The sequence below is a fragment of the Chaetodon auriga genome, chromosome 17 (genome assembly GCF_051107435.1).
Source record: "Chaetodon auriga isolate fChaAug3 chromosome 17, fChaAug3.hap1, whole genome shotgun sequence".
Classification (NCBI taxonomy): domain Eukaryota; kingdom Metazoa; phylum Chordata; class Actinopteri; order Chaetodontiformes; family Chaetodontidae; genus Chaetodon; species Chaetodon auriga.
This window is the reverse complement of record NC_135090.1, coordinates 11,437,581-11,458,097: the sequence shown is the minus strand read 5'-3', so window position 1 is coordinate 11,458,097 and position 20,517 is coordinate 11,437,581. Positions and strand designations below refer to the sequence as shown.

General features: G+C 44.9%; 1 protein-coding gene and 1 long non-coding RNA gene across 3 annotated transcripts; one reads left to right on the top strand and one right to left on the bottom strand.

Annotated features, from left to right (window-relative positions):
* Positions 1–3,079: 3,079 nt before the first annotated feature.
* Positions 3,080–14,868, bottom strand: LOC143334983 (chondroitin sulfate proteoglycan 5-like). Of its 2 annotated transcripts, none has more exons than XM_076754064.1 (5): positions 14,067–14,868; positions 8,616–9,390; positions 7,208–7,396; positions 6,466–6,628; positions 3,080–4,052 (listed from the first exon to the last, which is right to left on the bottom strand). In XM_076754064.1, the coding sequence occupies exons 1-5, from the start codon at positions 14,146–14,148 to the stop codon at positions 3,858–3,860; spliced, it is 1,404 nt and encodes a 467-aa protein (XP_076610179.1). In that variant the 5' UTR covers positions 14,149–14,868; the 3' UTR covers positions 3,080–3,857. The 2 variants fall into 2 exon arrangements, with proteins under 2 accessions (XP_076610179.1, XP_076610180.1); XM_076754065.1 differs by having other exon boundaries at positions 6,550–6,628; positions 14,067–14,667.
* A 3,000-nt stretch (positions 14,869–17,868) lies between these two features.
* Positions 17,869–20,102, top strand: LOC143334877 (uncharacterized). Its single transcript, XR_013078371.1, has 3 exons — positions 17,869–17,977; positions 19,746–19,872; positions 19,997–20,102. It is a non-coding gene; the product is annotated as an uncharacterized LOC143334877 (long non-coding RNA).
* The last annotated feature ends 415 nt before the right edge of the window (positions 20,103–20,517 follow it).

The window sequence follows — 20,517 nt, the reverse complement described above, 5'->3', positions numbered from 1 at the left end:
AAAACGTTATTATCAGTCCTACTTGTCTCTAGTGATCTTACTTTCAATTATTGTATATTTCGATGCAAAATATTTATGTTGTACAAAAAGAGCAATATTGCATGAGAGGCATGACCCTGACCAGTAGCTAATGGTGGCTAATGTTAGCGAATGTGAGCAAACTTTGATGTTTGTCTCTGATATTACTTTGCTGACTTCAGGGCTCTACTTATGTATTATCATTGTCCGTTTAGTGTCACACACACACGTCACATACTCTTACTTTAAGTAAATATGGCTGGTAATGTGGAGCAGTGTTTGGAGCAATGCATGGAGACACACATGCATGATTATCAGGGTGCAGTTCATGCAGATCGAACCCAAGCAGAAAAGCATTTCGAAAGGTCAATGAATTAGCAAGGGGGCTAAATCATGATTTTAACCCTGTGCTTTACTGCTGTTACATCATTCCACTGATGATTTTCAACCTGAAATGTACCTGGAGCTGTGTCCATAGGGGGGCAGTAGAGCCCCTTATATTTTTGTAACTTGGCAACATCAGAGGAAAATCCCTGTCTCTTCTCTTAGCCTTGCTGTCTGTTTCAGTCTTTGTTTGCTTTGTTCCTCTCAGCTTTCTCCATCTTTACAACACAATACTGCACGCATTGTTGTATCATCTATTTATTGAGGATTAGAAACATGAAAAACATACCAAAAAAGCCTGTGAAAACATGAAATAATCTTACACACTGAATAGCAAAAGATTTATATAAACCATTGATAACACTAAGGCTAATTTAGTGAACCTCTATGAAACCTTTACATCCTCAGCAGACGCTGACGTTGGCACCACGCTAGGAGAGCGTGTTCACATGAAGTGGTTCTTTTTGTGCTTGTGTGAGCAGCAACCTGAGCTTTGAGAGGTTGTTATTTACACCAAGGTGTGCTTGGCTGCAGTGACTACGCAGTGTTTCATGTGTGCATTTCGATGCATTCGTGTCTGAGTCTGATAGAGTGTGGTGTACGCAGAGTTATCCCAATTCTAGTTTTCTGTCCCCATGGACCAAGACCAGGTGGTGTGCTCATCCTCTGGGTATGCATGTGGGGAGGCAGGGTGCGAAGATGGATGATAGATGGATGGATAAATGATCTATAAGTCACTAATAAAAGAGTTAGAGCCTTGATGGACAGATCGCTGGACAGATTAGATTATGACAGATGTTGTGCGTTTGAATGTGTGGATGCCAGGCTGGGTGGAGGCCTGGTCAGGAGAGTGGTGGCAGGGAGCGAGTGCTGACTGGGCTGCACTTCATCCTGGATGGTGATGGAGGCGGCTGGGTGAGGTGAGGGGAGGAGGGGGATGGACGAATGTATCCACACTGGTACTCTCTCCCAGTCCCGGATCGCTCTGAGCCAGGAGCTTGTGATCGACCTCTGGGCCGGCGTAACTGAGGCGGGGTGGAGGAGGAGGTGGGCATGCATTTGTACTGGGAGGGAGAGTGGTGGGCTGATGGATGGCGGGTGGGGGATGAATAACACCCAGGCGCAGAGTGACGACTGGGTGATGGGTGGCGACCAGGTGAGGGGTGACGGCTAGGTGAGGAGTGCCTCCCGGACAAAGGTTCACGGTTACTGGGTGGGTGTTCCTTGGTGTATTTGGGTGATTTAGACACCTTGGGCGACTTGGGTGTTTTGGGCGATTTGGTCATAGGATGAGAGGAGGAGTAAGAGTTGGAGCTGTGAGTGGGAAGCGCTTGGCTGGGAGGGGCGGAGTCTCCATTGTTGGCAAGCTTGTAGAGGAAGACGTCATACTGAAGGGGCGAGCTGGTCTCTGCGTGGAGCTTGGCGTCTTTGGGGAGGAGCACTTCCAGGCCAATAGTGACTCCATCCTGACGTGGAAATATGGTAAGTAGAGAAGGATGCAACAATGTAGGGACAGGCACAGAGGCAAGACTTATGAAATAAAAATGTTCAAAGAAACACAGGCATGGGTGAGTTATGAGACGATGAGCAGAGACAAAAAATCTTTTATCTGCAGCAGCAGATTTCTTCACCACTGGGGGGCAGTGGAAACAAGCTGTGGACGCAACACTAACATGATGCCTAGCTACACATACAGCAGTTGTGGAGCAACATTAGTATTCATTTGGAGCCATGTTTCAGGACACCTGACAATATTCACGCTCCCATTGCTCTGATTTTGTTCTCTAACAACCCCTGAGGGAAATATCTGGCTCTTTAGCTGCAAAATGCTCCACAATTTTCACCAAGTTGTCGCCACCTTTGGTGCTTTCAGAGGTTTTTCACTGGAAACAGCTGCCTGCTGCAGCAAAAAATGATATAAAACAGTACAGCTGGGCGTACAGGAAACCATGTAATACTTATTGTATGTTCTTAAATAGGGCAACACATCTTAATGTGAGGAAAAATCAGCATAAAACTGTGGACTGTGGTCCGTGACAAGACATGATAACAGTCACCCCCTTGGGCCTGTGCCCAGTAGGCCCGTCAAGTAATCTGTCCATGGATACAGGACAGAAAATGAGTACACATGTAAGGAGTACAAATGATCAACATTAGACATAAAGAAAAAAAACAGGACAGTAAATATTCAAGAGTATAGAAATTAAAAAGTCACAGTTAGTAAGTCAGATGGCTTGTGACTGAGTAGAAATGACCGTGTGTGTGAACATACTCAAAATTCTACTGTGACATAAAGATATTGCCTTGTAAAAAAAATGCAAAGGAAAGCAAAAAGAGAGCTCAGAACAGATATGTCAACATTCACGTCTGTTTCTCATTAATAAAGACAGACGTTGCAAATCCTAAATTAAAACAGAATTACTCCTGTGGCGTCTGTTCATGCTGGAGAGCTGTCCGTGGTGCTGAAGGGGCACGCAGTCACCATTGTTTGTGTGGCGTAATCTGCGAGCAGCCTACTGTAGCACAAAAGCAGGGTCAGCCGTGCATTCAGTTATTATTAGCATGGGAGCAGTTGGGCAGCGGTTAGCTTCATCATGAGCAGACATGCAGAGAAAGAGAGCGAGAGAGAGGCTGGAGGGAAAATAGAGCTCACAGCAACACACAGGGACAAGCTGGATAAAATTAAAAAGGTTTATTCCAACAACTGTGAACTATAATCCTCCATGTATACCCAAAAAAGTACAAAAGAACCTCAAGTACATTAAAGTATTATAAATCACATTGAAAACCAAGACACAGCGTGTGTAATATAGGTATATAGATAGATTCAAATATCAACTCCAAGCAATTACTTTGACCTCATGTAATCTAGACAGATCCACTTATTAGCAATGTCGAACATGAATATTTCGCAAATACAGAGTCACTTAATTTCCACTTACTTCTTTTGCAAATATTACGTTTTCAGACACTTTTCGTTGATAACACCAATGCATGCGGGCAGAGAGAGACAGTAAGGCGGGGCAGGCAGAGATGAGGGCAGGGTTTTTGGGGAGACGGGAGAGGAGACAATGAAGGAGCGAGAGTTCATTGGCCAAAGAAGACCAAGGCAGGGCATCAGTTGAGAGGAAAGTCAGTCATTAGTTGGTCCAAGCCAGAGATTTTAGTCCAGCGTAAGATGCGGATAGAGGAAGGAAAGGAGGCAGCGGCGCCACTATGTGATCAGCATTGGCATGGCAGCCTTGTAAACAGGACTATTGTGCTTCTCAAGTTGTATCCTTAAATTCATGTTGTGCTTACTTTTGACATTAGGCCTGATTGGACTGTTTAAAATGCACAGGATGCACTTTTCAAGCTGTAAACAATGTTAGCCTGTAACCATTTGTTGTTGTTTGTGTGCACGTTACATATTTTGGTCTGATTTTCCTGTAGCACACTTTTGCCAGATGGTGATATTATACCAGGTTGTTCTGGAGCGTGTTTACCTCAGCGTTTTCCTCTGTGTGGTTAGGGCTGTGGCCTAAGTCGTGGGCGACAGAGGTCGGGCGGTTGTTCTCGTGTTTGGGGGAGTGAGAGTTGAGGATGTTCATTGACCCCTCTTCCTTGGGTTGCGGGGACTTTGCTGGGTCCTCCTGCTTCTGAGGCTCATCCTGTGGGGAGAGTTTGGGACTTTTTATACATTCCTGGCACTAACACGCATTGATCAACACACAAACAGCACACAAAGGACACATAGGACACGTTCTGCGACCATCAGTTTGAATGTTTGGGTGTGTCTGTGCAGAGCTTGAAATGCGTTTGTACATGTGCCTGAGTAGTAGCATTCCATCCCCATTTGTTGTTGTATAATTTCTTGTACACCAAACATGTATTTTACGTCATTTGAAGGGATGGGGTAGCATTTCTTTTCATTTAACAGGAAAACCTTCTGTGGTGCATTGCACTGAGCTCCAAGCCAAAAGGCAAAAAGAAGAGGCTGGCTACTTCATGTAAATTGGAGGAAGCACATGGGAGTCTCGACCCTCCAAAGATAATAGTGGAACTGTAAATGTTATGGATATTGAAGGGGCATTGGTCATACTGAATTTTCAAGCATTTTCGACCTGGTTAAAAGTGAATGCAAAGCAAAAGCTACAGTGAAAGTTAAAACCTGCAGTTCAGTAATGTCCAAAGCAAAAGTCACTAATATATTCTCAATGCTGAAAGGAGCATTCTTGAAGTCATGGGGGTCACTGTATGGACTGCCTCAACAAAATACCAATGGGACCTCTGACATTTAAAGAACTGCATAGCAGGCCACGTGTCTGCAGGGGCTTTTTAGCCTCCAGATCTGACATTTAGAGCATCCGGAAGTCACAGACACTCATCTATAACCACTGCAGCTGAAATGCCAGCATAGCTCTGAGACCATGGCTTATGTTAAAAAAAGCAAGTTGCAATTTGCTCACTTGATTTAGCCCAGCTAAGTATGGGTAATGGAGTGAAAATGAATAAATGAGTTTGAAAATACATCAGCATTTTGGCTTGCAGAGTGCATCTGCGTTAAATGCGGTAAGTGCGTGCAATTACCAGTCAGCGAGCTGTGTTTGTATGACGACAAAGCTGTTGTGTCTGTGTACATCTGCTGCATGCGTCAGTTTGTAAATGGTCAAGCCATCGATTGATTGGCTTGTCACAGACATGTGAAGGTCGTAGGCGCAGCAGGCAGGAAGTGGGGCACCATCGATCTTTAAACTGGCTACTGCTGGATAAAACTTGCTAAACGCCCTTTCATTCCAGAAACAACAAGTTCAGAAAGCTTAAAGTCAGTATAATTCTTTTGTTCTGTCAATCTCATAGACTTGATTTGCTGTCTATGGTTAATCTCTGTTTACATCTGCCTCTATTAACAAGATTCCCCATTGTTTATTGACATTGATTGGCATTATATATTGTGTTGGCTTAGTAACCCAGTAGGCGATTATGATTGATGAATACCAAACAGGGGCACACATAAATCTGGCTGCAACAAGCCCCTCCACCCCCCACACGCACACACACACACACACACAAAGACAAGGATATGAATTAAAGCATCAGTGCCTACACATTCATAATCACGGACACACAAACATGCAGCTACAGAATGAAAATTCACTTCATAGAAGCACTACATGCACAACCTTGGGAAGAGAACTGGGTGGTAAAGGAGAAACTTGCTGCACACAGACCCTAAAATGGCTGTCTGAGCTTTATGGGCAGGGGCGAAGCAAGCAGTGAGAACAAAATGGAGGCTCATTTTCTTCATTGAGCTTCTCAGGAAGCTGCAGAGGCGCAGGTAACAGAGGCAGCAACTGTGGGAACTTGCTATTTATTCACACAGCGGCAACCACGTAACACCTCTGAACAACTGGTTGCAGGAAGCCTTGCAGGAGGCGATTAATCATTTCACCTACAGCACACGTGGTGCACGGCTGACACAAGATCGGATGCAGGAAGAGTTTGTGGAGGTGAGGTTTGTAGCAAAACGGAGAGCCAGAATCGGACATCTAGCGGTTGCGCAGTGCGTAAGTTCAAAGCAGAGGCAGGGAGGGAAACTGCTGCAGGCGAGGTGGACGTTTCCGCTCTGCTTACCTGGAAGTGGTTATAAGGGTTTCTAGGTTTATATTCCCAGGTATAGCTGGTTGTTGATGGTCTCTGAGTGTGAAAATCATTAAAAAACACACACACACACTGTACATTCACAACTGTAGGTGGAAATCCCAATGAGAAGTTACTGATTTAACAAGGCACCAGGGGGAGTTGTGTGAGTTGCATAACACTAGATGCTTAAGTTAGTAGTTGGGTGTTGGTACTGTGAAATAGAACAGAAAGATGGCAATGCACAGAAACAGAAAGACAGACAAAGCCAGTCAGATACAAAAATCAAATCACTATGTAAGAGAGAAAACATGGGGCAGGACATCATGAACAAATGGAGGTTGTCACAGAAAGCAGGAGATGATGGAGCGGAAAGGGCTCAAAGAAGAAGATGAATGGAAGGAGAGAAAAGGGAGAGTAAACATGAGGAGAGTAGGGGCGTACCTGACAGATAATGTTGTCATAGTACGCCAGGTTGTGAGTGTGAGCTTGGGGAGCGGGCGGAGGCGTGTCACACAGTTTCCTTACGTTTGGCTGCGAGCCGTCGGCTGTTGTGGAAACTGAGAGGCCGTCCGTCTGTGGCTCGCTGCTCTGTGGGCGGTACTTACTGCGGGAGGGCAAAGAGAGAGAGCAGTTTGAGTGATGAATATTTGCAGACTTTTATGAGCATTCTGTGCATTTGTACCTCTCCAGGTCCAGGTTTCCCTACATTGCTCTGCACAGTGTGAAACTGGGGTGAAAACATCTCGTAGAGAGACACACGCACATCACACACAAAAATGTATCATCACAGTGTAAGAACATAAATAATTTAGTGGATACGAAAGGGAATTGGATCAACTCTAAAGCCGGTGACTATAATATCAAATCTGATTTGATTGGATGGATTTTTCTTGCTGTTCACTGCTCGTTTTACATTCTTCTTCATCTCCATTTAGCTCCCCTCTCTCCCCTCTCTCCCTCACTTTCTTTATCATTTGACTCATCAGCTTTCAGGTTGTCTTCCAGGAAGTAGACTGACACAGACATAGTCACAGCCACCTCTCTCAGAACACACCACATTGTGTAACTCACAACACATATTTTTACATTCCCACCTTCTTGTCACACACACACACACACACACACACACACACACACACACACACACACACACACACACACACAAACACACAAACAAGCGCACCTGCGTTTGCGGAGGCGCTTGTTCTCATTCTTGAGGTGGTGCAGCCTCTTGGCAAAGAATACGACGATCATGAAGAGGAGGATGACCACCAGGGAGGCCACGCCCACCACCACACACATCACCTGGAACTCTGTGACCGCCCAATCACAGCGCGTGCCTTTGTTCCAGATGTAGTCCTGCACGTTGCACCTGGATGCAAAGCGACACCAAGCGGCAACATTGGCCTTTTTGATCGATGTAGCTTATTATTTCTGTCAGAAAATACTTCTAAGCATCTACATTCCTCTCTCCTGACCTGCTGTATAAAAAGAAGCCAAGAGGTTTTATATGAGTGTGTACCCATAGCAATAGCCATTTACCACATTTATAGCTACTGCATGTAAGCCAGAGCAAAGGGTGTAAAGTGGTACTCAGAGCTGATGACATGGTGTCCTGAGGTCTGTCCAGCAAAGCAGGGATTCAGCCTGCAGCCTAGCCTTTAATGAGATCAAAGGATCAGGATACGTGTGTGCATGTGTGTGTGTGTGTGTGTGTGTGTGTGTGTGTGTGTGTGTGTGTGTGTGTGTGTGTATCTTTTCCATATTCCTGTCTTGCCCTGCGTAATTGCATGCCAGTGTTTGAATGTGTGTTGGAAGTGTGCCGAGCATGTATGAGTGTATGGACGTGTGTGTGAGTGTTTACTCAGCAGGTACGGTGAGATGAGCAACAGTTTACCTCTAAGCTTACACTGAGGCTGCGTGATGGGACAGATGGTGCCACTAAGGCGTGTTGTACCGCATGCGTCTGTGAATGTGCGTGTCTGTGTGCACGAGGCGTGTGTGTGTTAATTTACATGTGTGTCCCTCCCTGACCTTACTGTATTCATGTTCTTTAGACTTTCTATGTGTGCAGAACTGCGTGTGTGTGTTTGTCTCCATCAGCTGTCACCAGCCTATGAACGCACACACAAACACACACACTGTTTCCTCCCTGCCCCCGAAACTGAGCTAATCCTTTGGCGACCCTGCTGTGATCCTGACGAACCCTCATGACACATTAAGCCAACCTTCTATCTATGTGCGTGTCTGTCTTTTCAGTGTCTCTACGCTTGTCTGAAGTGTCCTTAATCTTTTCTTTTGTGTTGTAAAGGGAACATACTGGAACTCATCCCAACAAGACAAATTAAAAAGGGGGAATGTTTTAGTGCCAAACCCCCCAAACGCCCCCGCTGCCTCTCACATACTGACTGAACATATACATATGTACCACTTTTCCTCTTACATTTCACCGCCTGCTTGTAAATGCTACTTAAAATAACTAAACATAATGAAAAAGTGAAGACTACAATCCTCCTTACAATTTACTCAAGGACAACAAACCAGCCAGTGCAGTTTATCTGTAAACTTGCATGTGTTTGTGTTTTCCTCACCTGCAGAAGGCTCCCATTCCTGCCACCACGGTGCACACTCCTCCATTGAAGCAGAAATTGGGTTCAATGTCACACTGAGACACACAAACCCCAGGTCCAGAGCGCACAAAGCCCAGCCTGCAGCCGTCAGCCCCCATGGCACCACCTAAACCTAACCCATCGCCCTTCTCCAGCCCTGGCATTGGAGGAGCTGATAAGGAGGGCCCACTGTCCACATCAGGCCTTATGTTGTCAGGAACAGCAGGAGAACCAGCCAGGAGCGGATTCTCATCCTCCATGTCGGCCGGAGGTGAAGGGGTGGGCTCAGGTACTGGGGTCGCATCTAATGCCGAGAGGTCGTCGTCAGGGGACAGGTAGTCGTAAAAGTCAGAAAGCGTCCACGCAGTAGGATCTCCCCCTTTTTGCTTCTGGGGTTTTGGGACTTTGGCCCAATCTAGAGCAACTTCAGAGGGCACAACATCCGGCGCAGGGCTGTGAAACTCCACGGTGATGACATCATCAGATAAGGGGTTTCCTGGCTGGTCTGGACCCGCCCCTCCGGCAGTGAGCTCCTCCCCCACAGGTGGGTCCTCCTCAACGAAGTCTAGGTGGACGTGTTTTTGATGGTGATGTTTGGTGGAGCTGAGCGGGAGTTTAGCACCGAGCCCGAGCCCTGCTCCGATCAGGTGGTCCCTCTCTGCCGAGTCATCACTGAGCACCATCCTGGTGTTCAACGCCTCCTTGTTGACAGATGATTGGTTGTGGTGATGATGGCGCCTGGCCAGTGAATGCCTCCCTGTTAGTCAGACACAAAAAGGCATTAAAGAGGCAATCCAACAGTTTAGTGTTGCACTTCAATAAAGTTGGGAAACTCACACGAGTCAGATTAAACAGAGAATGGTCAAAACCAGAGGCTCAGATACCCTGACTTTTGGTCCCAACCATGAATCAAGCTCTACATTCAACACTTCATGCTACCCTTCCTATAATTCAGCATCTAACTCTTGGAAAGAAATGTCTACATAGTGCATAATGTAGGCTCTCCATTAAAAACTTGTCATGTCCGAGGCCGAGGCGAGAGATAACCCTGATGACATCACCAGAGATTTGAGACCACCAGGTTTCATGAAACTCCTCCAGAGCCACCGAAAACATCATAAAGCTGTTTTCACAGGCTGAGTAGTGCTCTACATGACAAGCACTGACTTTGAAGAGTAAAATCAATTGATTATCCCTTTAACATAACTTATCGATAACACTGCATCAATGGCAAAGGCCTTTTCTGTGATCTTGTCAAAATGCAGACGACAAAATGATAAACAAAGACTTGAATACACACATATAACCTTTTTTTTTTGTATTGGAGCCAGTCCCAAGGTACTGACTCTGTTTTGTTTGATAAAGATTGTGGCCCAAGGAGGAGCCATGAATAATTGAAATCGTTCCCTACAGTATTCTGCGGAGGCGCTTTAAGATTGTGCCAGGCTGGTTTTCAGGGAGACACTGTTATGTCACTATATCCTTCACTGTAAAGTCACTGTGAATTTGACATCAACAAGACAATATGCAATATGCGCAGCATGTGTTTTCACGAGAGAGCTGATTTGTGGAAATGTTCGGCTCAGCAAAAAGGCTGCCACGGTTCACATTTAAGGACTAAGTGATTAATTGTCAAAGAAATCAGAAGAAGAGCTGAAGACTGCTGTGTAATCAGACCGTGCTGATGTAGGATTAGACACACTGAGTGACTGACTAATGTGCTCTGTTGACCGAGACTGGGTGAGGATTAGATTAGGATTTAGAGCTATAGGTTAGAGGCTGATGGTCATACACTTCTCCTGCACTCGGCCATCTGCAGAGAAAGATGCACACTCACGTAACAAGAGAGAGGACAGGAGCTCCTGAAAGCTATTAACATGCAGCAGAGCAGCGATGGGCCAGTCCTTACAAACTCATGCTGTGCAGCCAGACATTGTTAAAGCTCACAGAACTCTGTTCAATACACGTAGAGATCCCAGAATTTCCAAAAAAAATACTTAACCTGTCTGGCTGAATTTTGGGGAAGATTTCTATTAAACAGAATGGTTCAGAGAAGATTAATACCAGCTCATGTCTGTAGCTAATCACAAAGACTGGAAACAGGGAGAAACAGCTCACCTAACTCTGTCCAAAGTTAACCACATCCACTTACCAACACCTCTAAAGCTAATTTCTGAACTTTAGATGTGCTGGTAAGTCGATTTTGCTATGTTTGGACAGAGCCATCCTAGGTTTTTCCAGTCTTTTTGCTAAGCTAAGTTAACTGGCTGCTGGTGATAGCTTCATATTTAGTGTAGAAACACGAGAGTGGTGTTAATTTTCGGACAAGAAAGCAAATTTGTTCATTTCCCAAAATGCCAAACTGCATCTTTAAGGGAAAACCAAAGGGGACGAGAAAGAAGAAAACAGACCCTGCTGTTGCACAATTTTAGGAATGCTTGTCTTTCACTGGAAGTAATATTCCTGCAGTTGACTGAATGTCAAGAACCCACTTTTTCACACTTTTCCACTGGCCTAATACATCTGCACAAATGGCCAAACTCAACCAAGTACTTGGCTGGACGGCTTCTCTCCCACTGCCACCCTGAAATCACCGTGAGATGAGATCACTCCTTTCAGCGTCTGGCACTTCATTCAGGGCTAATACTAAAACCATCTGAACGTGCCTCGAGTCACGAAGACTAGCGGTGGCTGAGAAACCATGAGATTCACCTCACACACACACTGCAGTTGCCATGGTGAGATGTAAAGAGGTGCCATGTTGAAAGGAAGAGTGGAGCGAGGGAGTTGCAGTGGAAACAGAGAATCCAGTGTTTGCTCTCTCTCTCTCTTGTTTTTCAATCAATCAGCCAGCCAGTCAGTAAGTGTTGATATGCCAACTCCATCTCTGGGAAAACTGAGGTGGAATGAACTCGAATGCTTCACAGTTTGTGAAAGAGACAGACATGCTTCACCAGTGTAAACTGATTACAGCTGATTCAAATTTCATTTAAAGGTTCAATCTGCCAATTTGTTCCCTGTCGAGACTTAGATGCCGCATCCTGTTAGCAGCTGGCTGCCTCACAGCAATTACAAGAGAAAAAGAGAACATGAGGAGATTACAAGAGCAAGACGGGCAAATTGAAAGCACGCGCCCCTGCTTAGCTATTTGACTTCTGTCTCAGAAATGGTGTGATTTGTGCCTTTAACTGCTGTTCAGCTCTTCACCTCGGGCACGAGGTCACTCTGCGATTGGCTACAGTGCAAATTCCCAGCAGCCCCTGCACGCATTTGTTGTTTGATGGAGATGCAACTAGTCCTACTTTGTAACAACCCACAACCACACGCATAAACCTGTTGGTGGACATTAACAACTACACTAGAAGTTAGATCTTTACTCCAACTAGTTAATGCACAGACCTCATCCACCCATTTACCTCTCTGCTTTTTAGTTTTTCTACACTATAAATAGTACTCTTCCTCTGTGTGTGTGTGTGTGTGCGTGTGTGTGTGTGTGTGTGTGTGTGTGTGTGAGACAATAAGAATCAGGGAGATGTTGATGATCTGATCCATTGTGACATATCATGAGCTTTCTGGAGCTACAGGGCAGATGGACCTCACAGTACGCCTTCACTCAGACAGTGGACACACAAACACACACTCACATGACAGAGCAGCCAAGAGTCTGGATTTGATCCATATAGCTTTATGTGGCCATAAAGGACAAGCTATGTGTTTTTCTGTACGTTTGTGTGTATGCCTGCATTGATGTATTGGCTTTATATAGAACTGAAATGGGTAGTTTTAAGGCAAATTTGTGACGTGTGAGTTTTGGAGCTACATTAAAAGAAATGCTTGACAATCAAGCACTTTGAAGATGTTTTCTGACATTTTACAGGCCAAACGGCGTTAGGAGTACATTAATCTAGACTGGCAATCTGATCAATAAAGAAAATAAGTTGCAGCTCTAGTTTTTTAATGATCATTTATTATGACAGGCCTGTTATGAAAGCAAAATTCTGTGCATGAGTTGCAGCATGTGTTAAAGTTAGCTTGCATAAACGATCAGGTAATCAGTTTAGAGGCACATGAAAGGAACATTAAGGCTGCATGTTCCGCTGTCTGTGTTGTGATCAAGGAGAGAGACATAAATACATCTTCTTCTCACACTTCTCTTAATATTCTCCACGGATGGCCTATGAAAAGACATGAAGATCCACGGATACGTCGCTCCTAATGAGTCACGTATCGACAGCCACGTGCTCCCTGGGCTTTAAAGTGTGAGAGACGGGCGTGTATTTACCGGTCAATATGTCACAGTGTTAACGCTTGATTACACATTGAGGGCGCGAGATGCGGCCAGAAAGGAGGGGCGAGCTGTGCAGCGCGTGCCCACGTGAACCCCGGCGACCCTCTGCGTGCACGAGCCACCCTGTTGCTGGGCAGCGGCAGCGGCGCTCATTTCTACATCTCCAAGATTTTACACATTTATTTTCCACTACTCTCGGCGCGCGCGCTTGTCTCTCTCTGTGTGTGCGTGCGTATGTGTGTGCGTGCCAGACAGACAGACGGAGCAGAGACTGGTTGTCAGATTTTCGTTCCCACACTGCCTGTCTCAAGGGACGGTCAGTAAATGAGAGGGCGAAGGAGGGGAGTGGGCCCGGTTGTCTCGGGCTCCCTCTGAACGTCCGGAGGAATGCAGTCCTTTAAGCGCCGTGAATAGGCCTCCTGTAGCCTGGCCACGGTGCACCTAATCCCGCCTTTGTCTGGGCCACGCACCGCCGCGGCGAGTCGCAGCTGCAGTACTGAACTGTCAAATGTCTCTGTCGTTCTCTGATCACCTACAGGCCGATCTTTCTTCTTTATACTGATGGACAATACTAGAGCTTATGACATTTAGAACAAGTCACTCACCTTTGTATTAAATAGTTACAAAAGGGAGAGGTTTTTTTTTCTTTACCTCACAGTGAATGGATATGAGATTGGCCGGGCCAAGACCACAGTCAGTGGTTCAAGTGTCATTAACGATCGACAGAGACAGAAAATATCAGCTCATGCATTGGATTTGTCAGCACAGTCTTGTGAAATGAAAGTCTCTAATTTAAGGTGTAAAAATGAGCCCAATTAATGCCAAAAATAAAACGGATTATCATTGCATTGCAAATATCAGTGTCTGCAAAAAGCATAATTCAATATGAGCCTATCAGTGCCCAGCAGGTTACTATCAATAGACTTAAAGACTCAGTGCTGACAATAAAAAAGATAATTGAATATTAACCATCGGGGGCAAAATGTTCAATGGCAGTTGCCGCATAGATTAACAACTGTAGGCTATTTGTCATTTTCCATATCATGTCAGTGCAGGTGTGATTTGAATCACGTACGTGCGCGCTTTCTTGCACACGCACACACAGCCTACACACACGCACAGGGTGGGACACAGGGTGCGCTTACCGTGCGCGGACGCGGGGATGATCACCATTGAGATGGTCAGCAGCACCTGCCAGGTCCCCAGACGACTGTCACCACGCGCCATTCCGTAGACTGTCCTTTTGACACACTGGTGCAAACTGTGATCCCGCTCCTCGTTGTAGCCTGCCGGTCAGACTGTGACTGCACGATAATCCTCACACTGGATCCTCCAAAGTTCAGATCTTGCCCGTTTTCGCCATGTCGCCGTTACCCTCCTCAACGTTTGGCTTTCTTCACAGCTGCTGTGTGCGCGCGTGTGAGTGTGTGTGTGTGTGTGTGTGTGTGTGTGTGTGTGTGTCTGAATCTTTTAACGGCTTTGGTTCGGTTCCATTGTACCGAGCGGGTGGCCTCTCCTGCACACCTTTAGCGCGCGCGTGTCACTCTGCGCTTTGGGGTCCGTCGGCAGCACCGCGAGGAGCTGTAGTAGTAATGCGCGCGACCGGCGGAGGGTCTGCAGAAGAGATTTTAACGAGCCGGGTTTGTCGTTGCCTGCCTGCCTGCTTGCCTGCATGCGGTCCGTTAAGCCTTTCCCTGTGGCTACACAGGCGATGAGCGGCGAAGCACACGCACGGCGCGCGCGGATGGGTGTCAAAGTGCCATCACACACACACACACACACACACACACACACACACACACACACACACACACACACACACACACACACATCCGAGTAAATGCTCGTCAGTGTCCAGCCTCAGCCTGTTGTAGCTGATGTAGAATGGGGCTGAGTGGGGGATTTAAGCAGCGTCTGTTGTCACTAGAAGTCAATATGCTCCATTTTACACCACAGCTAATGTGTGTGAACATGATGTCCAGAGTCCCTCTCTCTCTCTCTGGGTGGTGTTTATATGTAAGGGGGTTATTTGGATGCATGTTGTCTTGCATGTAGCATGCAAAGAGAGAAGTGTGTGTGTGAGAGAGTGGTGGGTGGATAATCCTCTTATTGTTATATTGTGATATAGGCTCCAGACAATGGCAATCTGCTGCTGTATCACCCCACTTCACCACACACACACACACACACACACACACACACACACACACACACACACATGCACTGCCCTGACCAATACAACTTCTAATTTCCATTCACTCATGCATCTTCCTCACCTTCCCACAAGACACGCTAACAGCACACACACCGTTCACACTGCTTTTGCTCCTCTGGGTTCGACTCTATCCCCATGAATGCCATCATTTTTATTTGTGTGTAATCATTCCTCTGTCACACTAATCCATTTTCCTGTTTCTCTGTCTCCTTTACAAAATGGCCTCTGGGGGGCTGACTGCCCACTCTCCTCCTAAATGGGATTATGTCAAATACGTTATGAGATAATTAAGACCAAATGCTCTGTTCTTTTGGGGGGAAAATGCAGTTTCACTCATCACTCACTGAATTCAGAGTGAATTGATCCCAGCCCCTACTGTGTGCAGCATCCCGCCGTTCCCCATCCATTATCCTCCAAAAAATCTCGCCAAATTTATACTGAGTCCATACCTCAAGTCTCTATTCTCAGGGATGAAACAGTAGCGGGCAGGGTGACAGACGGAAAGAGGGGAGGAGAGAGGGATAGAGAGAGGGTGTGTGTGTGTGTGTGTGTGTGTGTGTGTGTGTGTGTGTGTCGGGATTCAGAGGATGGACAGACATGGGCGAACGTTGAGGAGAGGAAGCTGGAGAGTGGTGGAGATGGAGGAACAGAAAAATGTTCACTGATGCACTGCCAAACAGAGCAGAACGAAATTGCATCCGCACCCGCCAACTCCCCCAACACACACATACACACAGTACACGCACACACATATCTCTCATGATAAATACACACAAGCACTTCCATCCTATCTTTAAACTCTCACTCTTCCTATAGTGATTGAATGAATTCCAGTGTTGGGCTTTTTGCAGGCAGGATGGGTGAGTTGTCAGAGTGTACGGGGACCAAAGGAGTGGTTTTTTGTGCAGGATGAACAGATGGATCTTACTGAGAAGCAGAATGGAAGAATAGCACACCTTAGTCAACGCCAAGCGCTGTGCGTGCATGTGTTTGTGCATGTTGTGCTCAGGCCACGTCGGTTTTTCCATCCTGTTCCTGCGTGGAGCAGTGAGGGGTGGACAGGATGTCCAAATCCTCTCCAAAGCATTCCCTGTGTGTGTCAGTGTGAGTGTCCAATGTTGCAACACCCGCTCCAGGACGAAGAAGAGGCTGCTTATTAAACCATATCTCCATCCATAAAGCCCTACACGCATGTGCATGTACATATGGCTGACAATGAGCAGGTAGCAGAGTGTGGACTCATCCACTGAAAGCCTCAGCTTCATGTTTCAACATGCAGTTCACCCCAACTTTTATCACAGTTTGTCTTCCTCTTCTGGACAGCCTCTAATCTCACATTGTCACATCAATATTGTTGCATCATGTCTTGGTAACTCCTTGATGACTCTCTCCTTCTTCAATGTTCTTTGCAACTAACTATGTTTGCATATCTGTTGTGAATGTTTGTGCACCAAAGAAGAAAAATGCAAAGAGTTCATCTGAGTATGTTCGCCTCCACTGGCATGTCACTGCCACACAACCAGCTGTCGAAACAAGAAGACAAATTACCTCTCAGGGGGCTGCTGATGTCCTGTCCAGTGACAGGGTGGTGCTGACTCTGACTGGGTGGTTCTGTGGCTGAGGCTGGTTGGTTTGAGTCCTGGAGTCTCTCTCTTGCTTTGCAGGCCATGTGACCCCTCCATATTTGCTTTTCCAAACCACACCTCTCAGTTTATCTTAATTAGTTCTTAGTTAGGACAGCAGAGGGGAAAAAAACTACAAATTCTACATGTCAGTATGTGAGTTTAGAGATGGTAAACAGACCAGAGGCTTATTCTGTTTGACTCAGCAGAAGACTCACAGTGTGAGATGATAACAGGGGGCGTCAGTCTGCTAGATGGATACAGAAAACAAGCTGAAAGCGCTTTGATGAAGGGAGCAGAGCTGCCACTAGGTGGTGACAGAGCTTTCCTTCAAGTTAAGATAAGGAGACATGGAACACAGACTAACACAAGCAGATTTTACAAACAATGTAAATGGAGCAGAGCTCATTCCAATAAGGCATCCCTTGCCTTATTGCTGTATAAGCACTGCATGAGAGTTAATGTTATCAGAAGATGATAAAATGCAAGTGGGATAGAGTAGCATTACATGTTTTCCAGTTAATGAGATTGACCAGTCAATTGTTGCAAAGTTAACAGTGATGACAAAACGGTGACTTTATGTTGTATTCACAAATAGGGCATCTTGAAGGACAGAGCTTTCAGTCAACATTGTCTTAAAGATGCCTTTTGGATGATTATTGTGACCTTGAGTCAAGTCAGAATGAAACAGAAAGTGTCACTGCATTTTAGTGTTTTGTTATGATGACACAAATGTCACGCACTGTAGGCTAGAAACATTGTAGAAGAAATACAGCTTAAACTATATTAACATGAATAACTAGATTGCACACAACAAAAGGATGCTTTGGAGTGTTAAAACTGTAAACTTTCAAGTATGCTCATAACATTGGATGAAAGCAGGACTGGCGGGATAGAAAGAGCTACTCATTCCTCAGACTTTTTACTGCTTTGAGTATTTCCACACCATGGAGTTGCTAATTTCACAGAGGTAAAAGGTTTAATTACGTTCTCCACCACTGTTAAAAAGTGAAAAATGGCAGACTTAGCAGACTGAATTCTTGTCTTTGAATTGCTGCAGTGTACTGAAAAACACCCCTTCAGGCCGCCCATCAGGAAGGAAATGAATGCATAAAACTGAAACTGAAATCCAAACTTCACACTGAATCTGAGTGATACAGCTGCTCCCAGAACACCGCTATTACGAGACAAATAAGATACTGAGGATGGCTTTGCTTGTGTAAGTACTTTTACGTTCAGCTGTTTGTTGATAGGGTTCTGTTTGTAGAGGTGGATGAATGATAAAGAGACAAAGAGTTTATGGTGGAGCAGTGTTAATGGGTGGGGTGACAATGAAACTGGCAACAGGCCTACTGCTTTTTACACCGGATATTCAAACAAAGGAATGTTCTTATGATGTACAAGCCTTCATTTAATAATTCTGACATAAGTTTAGTTTTGGATTGAATTTAATGTGTTAATCGTGCTTTCAGTTTAACTGAATTTGCAGTCTCTGTGAGACTATTTGATGAACTATATATCAGGTTTCGTTTCCTGTTTACCACACTCATGCACAAGACCTAGAAAATGTATAATTTTTCACCCTTTTTGATGTGTGTGTGAAGTTTCATGAGTTTCTGAGCACTTTTAGCCCCTCAACAGTAATTCCCTGCATTACAACAGGGCCTTTGCAGTGGTCTGTGCTCAGGCCCTAAATATGACCTGATCAGGGTTCTAAATTAACACCCGCCAACCCGCCAAATGCGGGTTAAAATTCATATTGGCGGGTGTAAATAAAAACTTACTAGCCAATTTGGCCGGTAATGCATTAGGCAATCATGTCAGTCAGAGCCGCTCTACAGTTCTCGGTCATTTGTCCCCCTGACAGTCCGTCCTACATTTCCCATGAACACTGTCGTAATGCTACGTGATGACGTACAAGACGCCCATTGGCTGTGCGCAGGCACACTACAGTCTGTAGTGCAACCGGCGCGAGAAACCACGGAAACGCAAACACAAAGAAGAAGAAGAAGAATGAACGGCGGCGTATAAACTGTAAAAAAGGAGACTGAGCTAGCTAAAAGTACAAAGTAAAGTTAAACTAAATGCTGCGGTGGTTGGGACAGACGTCTGGGGGCGAGAAGAGGAAGGAGGCAGGGGATGAGAATGTCGACAAAGCGTGCGAAACGAAGAAAAGAAAGTTTAACGCTAAATGGCTGACAGGTCGTGAATGGCTTGTGTTTGATCACGAAAATGCCGTCATGTTTTGTAAGGACTGCCGCATGTACACGAAAGAAAAAAACAAGACGAATAATTTTGTGGTGGGGACTAATAATTTTAAAGTCGAGGCAGTAAAGGACCATGAGTGCCCGAAGTCATCAGGAGAGCCTAAGGAGTCTGCAGTACTGACTGCTGCACTATTTGTGTTTTGTAGTTGTACATACATAATTCAATTTATTACCAATGCAATTTTTTGCAAGTGTTTAAGTCATGGCTGTTACTTATGTATATTTCTTATTAAAGAAGGAAAGTAGAAACACTTTAAGTTGAAAGGAAAAATACATTTTTTTAGGAATGTAATGATACTAAATACTTACTGGAAAAATGTCTTCTATAAAATAATTAATCTGACAGCATTTTTTGTTTGTATAAATTAAATGTTTGCACTTTCTGTGTATATTTTGTTTCATGTGTTGTACTTTCTGTGCATTTTTCATGCCAACAATGTAAATAAAATGATCAAATGTATTCAGTGGCACTCATAATCTCTTATTTTCACCGGGAAAAAATTTGGCTAGTGGAAATTCTGATTGGCTGGTAAAAGTTAATTTAGAACCCTGGACCTGATGATGCCGTTGGATGAAAAGTCAGAGGATTAGAGACGTTATTACAATTCATCTTGAGGGGGACATGAATGTCTATACCAAATGTCATGACACAAATGAAATGAAATGTTGTTTTACTGGACTGAGGGAGTACAGATCCTGACTGTTCTCATTGGTTTTTAGGGAAGGTTTGTCTTGCGGGGGCTTCGCATTGCAGAGTTTGTATATATCCACTCCTGCTCTCGCCCTGCTGGTATTTGCCGTCGTTGCAGTGGTTGTGTTGTCGAAAGTGGTCGTGCACGCTAGAGTGGTAAGTGATTCAAAAATTGCTCCAAAAGATGCTTGTTTTGTCTGAGAAATTAAAAAACTGCAGTGTAAAATATAAATGTTACAGCATGTTACAATTCCTTGTTTGTTTGTTTTTTTCTCTCTAGAATAATGAAAAGCAAGCTTGATCGACAAGTTAATTCTTCTGGAAGGAACTGCAGAAGTATCAACGGCATCATGACTTCTCAATAAAAATAAAAGTGGCAAACAATCTGTGGTGTTGAAGTACATGTTTCTGTTGACGTTAACAATATGCTAATAGTTCGCAGATGTCTGCATTTTAAACAGTTATTGAAACTGTGGCACTGACACGTTTTGGCCTCAGTGCTCGCAGATGACTCTTCTCTGTGTCACTGTTTCAGCTTCAGCTACCTCAGACTGACTGACAACATTCACTTATTATTACAGTAAAATACATCCTGTTGTAGCTGGAGATGTTTTATGATTTCATGGCTGCTGAGAGTTCCACCACACCCATTGTCCAAAAACATTTATTGCTTTTCCTGGGTGGCACCTTTAAACTCTTCAGACAGACTTTAGACTGAAACCTAGAACAAATCCAAGAACACCTGTCATGTCGCTTGTTTACAGACTGATAAGATACTTAAAGAGGGAAACTATTCATTCA